This window comes from Trichechus manatus, unplaced genomic scaffold (assembly GCF_000243295.1).
Source record: "Trichechus manatus latirostris isolate Lorelei unplaced genomic scaffold, TriManLat1.0 scaffold00133, whole genome shotgun sequence".
Taxonomy (NCBI): domain Eukaryota; kingdom Metazoa; phylum Chordata; class Mammalia; order Sirenia; family Trichechidae; genus Trichechus; species Trichechus manatus.
Genome location: NW_004444069.1, coordinates 6,513,099 through 6,520,642, shown reverse-complemented (window position 1 = coordinate 6,520,642; position 7,544 = coordinate 6,513,099). Strand labels below are relative to the sequence as shown.

Below are 7,544 nucleotides of genomic sequence, written 5' to 3'. Positions count from 1 at the left end.
ATGAATGAATAAACAAAATACTATACACACACACACACAATGGAATATTATTCAACCATTAAAAAAAATGAAGTTCTGGTATATTCTACAACCTGGATGAAACTTGAAGGCATTTTGATGAAACAGGTTAGACACCAAAGGACAAAAGCTTATTCCATTTATATGAAATGTCCAGAATAAGCAAATACAGAGAGACCAAGGTTCATTGATGGTTACCATGGGATCACGGGTTGGGAAGTTATTGCTTAATGGACACAGAGTTTCTGTTTGGAGTGATGAAAGTTTTTTTGAAATAGATGGGGTTGATGGTTGCACAACACTGTCAATGGAGTGAATGCATTTGTATACTTAAGATGGTTAAAACGACAAAGTTTACATTAAATGTATTTTACTATTTTTTAAATTCAACTGTAAAAAACAAAAACAATAACAAACAATGTCTCGTCCACAAAAAAGTATAACTTCAAAAGATTGTGCAGCCTTTGTTGCAAAAACTGAAAACAAAAACAGGACACTATTTTGTTTTAAAATACTTTATTTTCAGAAATGTTTATTTACACAAAAATTGTGCATAGAGTCCACATGCACCTGCTCCTCCACCCACAGTGTTTCACCTATGGTTAACATCTTGCATTCTTGTGGTGTGTGGTATTGTTACAATTGACAAGTCAATATTGATACATTATCATTAACTAAAGTCCACAAATTACATCAGGGTTCACTGTGTTGTAGTCCTATGATTAATAACCAAATAATTTAAGAAAGGTAAAATTTAGCTTGGCCTGAAAAAGTAAAAAGCACTGATGAGGACAGTCCTGCAGTTACAATGAAAGTATCATTTCTCCAAAAGGCACAAAGTAGCTCTAACAACCCCTTCTTTGAGTTAATACTGCTTTTGTACTCACTGAGAAACTTTGTTCTTTAAGAAATTTTCTGTTTGAATTTATAGCGGTTAGGATGAAACATCCCACTTTTGACATAGTCTCTCCATCGTGAGCCCTTGTATGTCAAGTGAACTGTGAAGAATGTCTAAAGGCTTTACCACATTCCTTACATTCATAAAGCCTCTCCACTGTGAGTTCTTCTATATGTAGTAAGGTGTGAGAAACACCTAAAGGTTTTTCCACATTCCTGACATTCATAAGGTCTCTGTCTCACTGTGAGTTATACGTCTAGTAAGATTTGAGGCTTCCCTAAAGACTTTCCCACATTCTTTACATTCATAAGGCATCTGTCCACTGGGAATTCTTATAAGACTAGTTAAGAATAAAGAACTGCTGAAAACTTTCCCACATTCCTTACATTAATAAGGCCTCTCTCTACTGTGAGTTCTTCTATGTGTAGTCAGGGCTGAGGAACAACTGAAGACTTTCCCACATTCCTTACATTCGTAAGGGCTCTCTCCACTGTGAGTTCTTTTATGCCTAGTGAGGACTGAGGAATAATAAAAGGCTTTCCCACATTGCTTACATTCATAAGGCTTCTCTCCACTGTGAGTTCGTATATGTCGAGTGAGCTGTGAGCAACACCTAAAGGCTTTCCCACATTCTTTACATTCATAAGGTTTTTCTCCTTTGTGAGTTCTTATATGTATAACGAGGTGTGAGGTCTGATTAAAGCCTTTCCCACATTCCTTACATTCATAAGGCCTCTCTCCACTGTGAGTTCTTCTATGTGTAGCAAGGGCTGAGGAACAAACGAAGGCTTTCCCACATTGCTTACATTCATAAGGCCTCTCTCCACTGTGAGTTCTTCTATGTGTAGTGAGGGCTGAGGAACAACTGAAGGCTTTCCCACATTCCTTACATTCATAAGGCCTCTCTCCACTGTGGGTTCTTCTATGTGTAGTGAGTGCTGAGGAACAACTGAGGGCTTTCCCACATTCCTTACATTCAAAAGGTCTCTCTCCACTGTGAATTCTTATGTGTAAAGAAAGGTTATAGGAACGACTGAAGGTTTTCCCACATTCCTTACACTCAAAAGGCCTCTCTCCACTGTGAGTTCTTCTATGTGTAGTGAGGCCTGATGCCTGACTAAAGGCTTTCCCACATTCCTTACATTCAAATGGCCTCTCTCCACTGTGAGTTCTTCTATGTGTAGTGAGGCCTGAGGCCTGACTAAAGGCTTTCCCACATTGCTTACATTCATAAGGCCTCTCTCCACTGTGAGTTTTTATATGTGAAGCAAGGTGTGAAGAACACCTGAAAGCTTTCCCACATTGCTTACACTCATAAGGCTTTTCTCCACTGTGAGTTCTTTTATGCCTAACGAGGACTGAGGAATAACAAAATGCTTTCCCACATTGCTTACACTCATAAGGCTTCTCTCCACTGTGAATTCTTACATGTCGAGTGAGGTATGAGGAACACCTAAAGGCTTTCCCACATTCTTTACATATGTAAGGCCTCACTCCATTGTGAGTTCTTATATGTTGAGTGAGGGACGAGGACCGATTAAATGCTTTCCCACATTCCTTACATTCATAAGGCCTCTGCCCATTGTTTGTTCTTATATGTGTAGTGAGGGGTGATGACTGACTAAAGCCTTTCTCATAGTCCTTACATTCATAAGGCCTATGTCTGTTATGAAATTTTTTATGTAGAATGAGGGATGATGGACGGCTACAGGCTTTACAACATTCTTTACATATACGCTCATTACCTCTTATATGTGTCCGAAAGGGTAAGAAACTACAGAAATATTTCCCACATTTGTTACATTCATATAGTTTCTCACCAGTGAGTGTTGTCACAGGACTCTTAAGGGTTAAGACACAAATGAAGTCCTTCTTATATACCTTACATTTATGGCGTTTCTTTCCATTAAAAGGTCTCATAGGATTGGTTAGGTGAGAAGCACAACTGCAGGCTTTTCCATATTCTTTACACTGACAGGTATTGCATCCAGCGTGAGATCTGGTATGATGGTTATGTAATGAGTGATTCATGAAGGCATTTCCACACTCACAGCATTCAGAAGCATTTACTTCTGGAGCATTTCTTTCCACCGCACTAAGATTTCGAATATGGCTGAAGGACTTCCCACACTGATTGTCTTCATTACTTTCACAGAGGTTTTCTACTGTATGACTTCTGTTAAAAATAGGCAGCATGCTGTGGAAATAAATTTGTTCCCATTTCACCACTACTAAACACAGTGAACGTGCATGATTTTTGTCCTGACTTCTCATGTTTCATAGCTTAAACAATCTAGCAGAAATACTACCATTACTCACTGCTTTTAAAAAATGTGAGGCTTTCTGATAATTGTGTCCAAGTGAAAAACGTTTCAAATACTTGATACCTGACTTACATTTATGAAATGTATTGTGAACATTCTCTGACCACATAATTTTACAGCTAAGTTTATATACATAAACATATAAACCAAAACCAAACACATTGTTGTCAATTACAACTCATAGTGACCCCATAGGACAGAGTAAAACTGTCTCATAGGGTTTCCAAGGAGTGGCAGGTAGATTTGAACTGCTGACCTTTTGGTTAGCAGCTGAGCTCGTAACCACTGCACCACCAGGGCTCTATTATATATATATATATATATATATATATACGTTAGTATACACACACACACGTACATATTGCTATATATACATAAATATATATTTGAGCCCTGCTGGTACAGTGGTTAAAAGCTCAGCTGATAACCAAATGATCGACAGTTCAAATCCATCAGCTGCTCCTTGGAAACCCTCTGAGTCAGTATTACCCTGTCTTATAGACTCGCTATAAGTCAGAATCAACACAGTGGCAACGGATTTTTTTTAAATCTGTGTTTATTTTTACATCATGACACCTTAATTCTTTCTCCTGAGGCAGTGTTTTTTCGTTTCTATGAGACTCACCTCAAATGTCTCTCCTGGTTTTTATGCTGATCTTTATAGCGAGGTGATTTGGAGATTTCTCCTAACATTGAGGACCAGGTGTTATTCTTCATGAATCGCGCCATTATTTGTTCACTGGATAACTTCTGTTCATCATTAAGATTTCGAGAAACTGACCCAAAAATTCAAGTAGAGTTTCACAATATAAAACAAAAAGGAATTATCAGGGGGAAAAAAGCTGATGTGAACAAGGAAAGAGTTAGCCACATTTCACTGTTTTAGCACTTTGGCAACTTGGTTAGGTCATGATTCCCAGTATTGTATGATTGTCTACCATTTTATCATCTGATCTGATCTCTCTGTGTGTTGTAAATTCTATCACTATGATGTAATAAGATGGATTAGCGGCAGTTATACTGATGAGATCTACAAGATTAGTGTCTAAGGCAATCTCTTTTGAGATACAAAAGAGAGAAGTGAGCAGAGACACATGGGGACCTCGTACCACCAAGAAAGCAGTACTGGGAGCACAGCACGTCCTTTAGACCTGAGGTTCCTGCACTGAGATGCTCCCAGACCAAGGGAGGACTGATGCCAAGGACCTTCCTCTGGAGCTGACAGAGAAAGAAGGCCTTCCCTTGGAGCCAGCGGCCTCAATTTGGACTTGTAGCCTACCAGACTGAGAAAATAAATTTCTCTTTGTTAAAGTCATCCACTTGTGGTATTTTTGTTATAGCAGCACTAGATGACTAAGACACTGCCCTGAAGTGACCCCTGAAGCTAATGCTTACACTTACAATTAAAGGGCCTCAGAGCTTTTAATCACAAGAGAAGTGAAAATTCACTTTAATATATAGAGCTTTATGTTCATGGGGAAGCTAGAATATGTGAGTTCCACAGACCAAGGGGACATGCCTATTTTATTTAAAAATTTATTCCCATTCCTTAGCCCAAACATTGGAGCAAAGTCAACGAGTAAAATACTTTTGTTCACTAAAGGAATAAATAAATTAAAAAAAAAAAAAAAGAAGTTATTCTTACCTATGGAGGCCAGGTTTCTAAAGGTTTCCATCATCACATCTCTGTAGAGTTTCCTCTGAGCAAGATCAAGCAAAGCCCACTCCTCCTGGCTAAAGACCACAGCCACATCCTCCATGACCACTGAGTCCTAAAACATCCCACAAATTCTAGATCAGCAAGGTCCCATGTACTCCAATGGGTACAAGAAGAAAAGGTGAGGCTGACAGTCCTGAAGAACTGAGAATTCATCAGGATTTGACACAGGTTTCTTTGTTCTACCAAGGTATACCCTACAGCATAAGCATTAGCCTCGTCCTTTCACTAATTACATTTACTTCCTCACTGATTTTATCCTGTCTCACAGACTACCAACACACTGAAATAGGTAATCTCACCACAGTTTGACTGCGATCAGTTACAGTCTTCTCTCTCTTTATGGTCTACAACAGTTAGAAAACATAGTAGCAATACAGAAATGCTCTAATTCAGATCACTGCTTTCTTGTGAACAATTACATTTCTTTCAATTAAGACCCACCAAAATACTCAATGAAACAAAGTACAGGTATTCACCACTGGGAAACAGTGCAGAATGGCAGTTATTTCCTTTTGCCTCTAACAGCCATGGGAGGACCAAGCGCCTGCACAAATAAACTCACAAGCTAAGGCCCTGAGCTAGTCATATTTTCTTGAATTCTAGGGGATCAGGTAATGACAATTCCACCTGCTGAAAAAAGAATATTTTTGGAGAATTATGAATTTTTACATCAGTCACCCTTTTGTCAAAAACTCAGTCGTTCTGTCATTCTATCTGTCCCTTTCATAGAGATAGGCAGAGGGAATAAATGTTTAAAGAAAAAGCTCAGGTGAGACAGGAAATATAAAAACTCAGATCTCCCCACAATTCCTAAATTTCAAGACCTGATGTGACTGTAAACCAAGTGTTAGTGGCCGCTCCCCTCAAGAAACTCATACAGCCTCACATAAACAGTCCAATGTCACAAAATGACAAAGAGCACTATCTCTGCAGAAATAAGAACAGCATGCCCTGAAGTTTGCTGAGAAAAGGTTACAATTCCTATTTTGTAATGACTGTGTAACATGATAAATGTAATCAACGTGACCAAGTTATACATGTAAGCATTGCTGAATTGACAAATGTTTTGTTATATAAACTTTTTACCACAAATAATTTAGTAAGTAAGCTGAAGTACAGATAATTCACCTGTTAAATTGCCTGTGAAGCCAAGGAAACATAGAATTACATATAGCTCTCAAAATTCTCTCACTCTTGCAGCCCCTGAAAGGCACACAACCATGACTCCAGAATGCTGACCAATGGAATACCCTGGTCTGTAGGAGTGATCTCTGTGAAATATAATAGCACCAATCCATTGGGTTCCTCTGTAGTGCATTGAGAAAATGATGCTGAACTACACTTTGAGTGCTAAAATAGAACAGCTTTAGAGTAAGAAGACCCCATTTCTCAGGGAAGTGGTGAAGTAAGCTGTCTATGTCATCGCTAATCAACCCTGATATGATGATGTCACAACAAACTTTGAGCTATAGCCAAAATCCAAAAGTCTCCACTGCAGTGGGCCAGGTCACATATTTTAAAGTCATCAAAAATCCCTAATGTTCATTATATGATATACAGTCATGCGCCGCTGCATAACATCTGTTTGGGCAACATCTGGCCACATATACATCCGTGGTCCCATAAGGTTATATTAGGGTTCAGAAATCCTGAACAGAGAACAGGAAATAGCATATGTAACCCGTCGTAGCCAACACAACAGCTTCCTGCACACATGTATCACGTCTCTTGTATATAACAGCTAGGTACAGTTTGTATCTAGTGTTAGTCAAATGTTCGTCTTAGTATATATAGAGCACCCTTCTATGCATAAAAAACATTAAAGAAACACTTTCAGATATACTAAAACATGTTTAACATAACAATACAGTAATAATAATAATGCTTTGATAAGTGTGGTAAAGTAGTGCACATATGTTGTTAAGAACCATTGTACGTACCTCGAATTTTTAATACACAGTAGTCCACCCTTACCTGCAGGGGATATATTCCAAGACCCCCAGTGGATGCCCGAAACTGCATAATACCAAACCCTGTACGTACTATGTTTTTTCTATACATACATAAAACCAAAATATAAAAAAACAAACCTGCTACCATCAAGTCAATTTCCACGCATAGGGATCTTATAGGACAGAGTAGAACAGCCCCAGTGTTTCCCAGAAGTGGCTGGTCAATTCAAACTGTTGACCTTTTGGTTAGCAGCCCAGCTCTTAACTACTGAACCACCAGGGAGCAGTGTAAGTATATGTAGATATACATACACGTATGCAGATATATACACACAGCTATGATGAAGTTTAATTTATAAATTAAGACAATAAGAGATTAACAACTAGTATATAATAGAACAATTATAACAATATACCATAATAAAAGTTATGTAAATGTGGTCTCAAAATATTTTATTGTACTGTACTCACCCTTCTTCTTGTGATGATGTCAGATGATACGATTTTTTTTTCTTTCCTTAGTAGGTCGAGAACCACCATTTCACTTAAAGGAAGCACTTTACAGATTTTCTTTGGCATATCCAAATTGCCAGCATCATTACTCTTGTGCTTTGGGGCCATTATTAAGTTAA

At 38.3% G+C, this 7,544-nt stretch overlaps 1 protein-coding gene across 1 annotated transcript; it reads right to left on the bottom strand.

Annotated features, from left to right (window-relative positions):
- Positions 1–606: 606 nt before the first annotated feature.
- LOC101348383 (zinc finger protein 709-like) lies at positions 607–7,177 on the bottom strand. The gene is given in 5 exon segments (XM_012558058.2): positions 607–1,066; positions 1,069–1,155; positions 1,157–3,113; positions 3,866–4,016; positions 4,886–7,177. Coding segments are annotated over 5 exon segments (2,424 nt in total). The 5' UTR covers positions 5,001–7,177; the 3' UTR covers positions 607–952.
- Between the last annotated feature and the right edge of the window lie 367 nt (positions 7,178–7,544).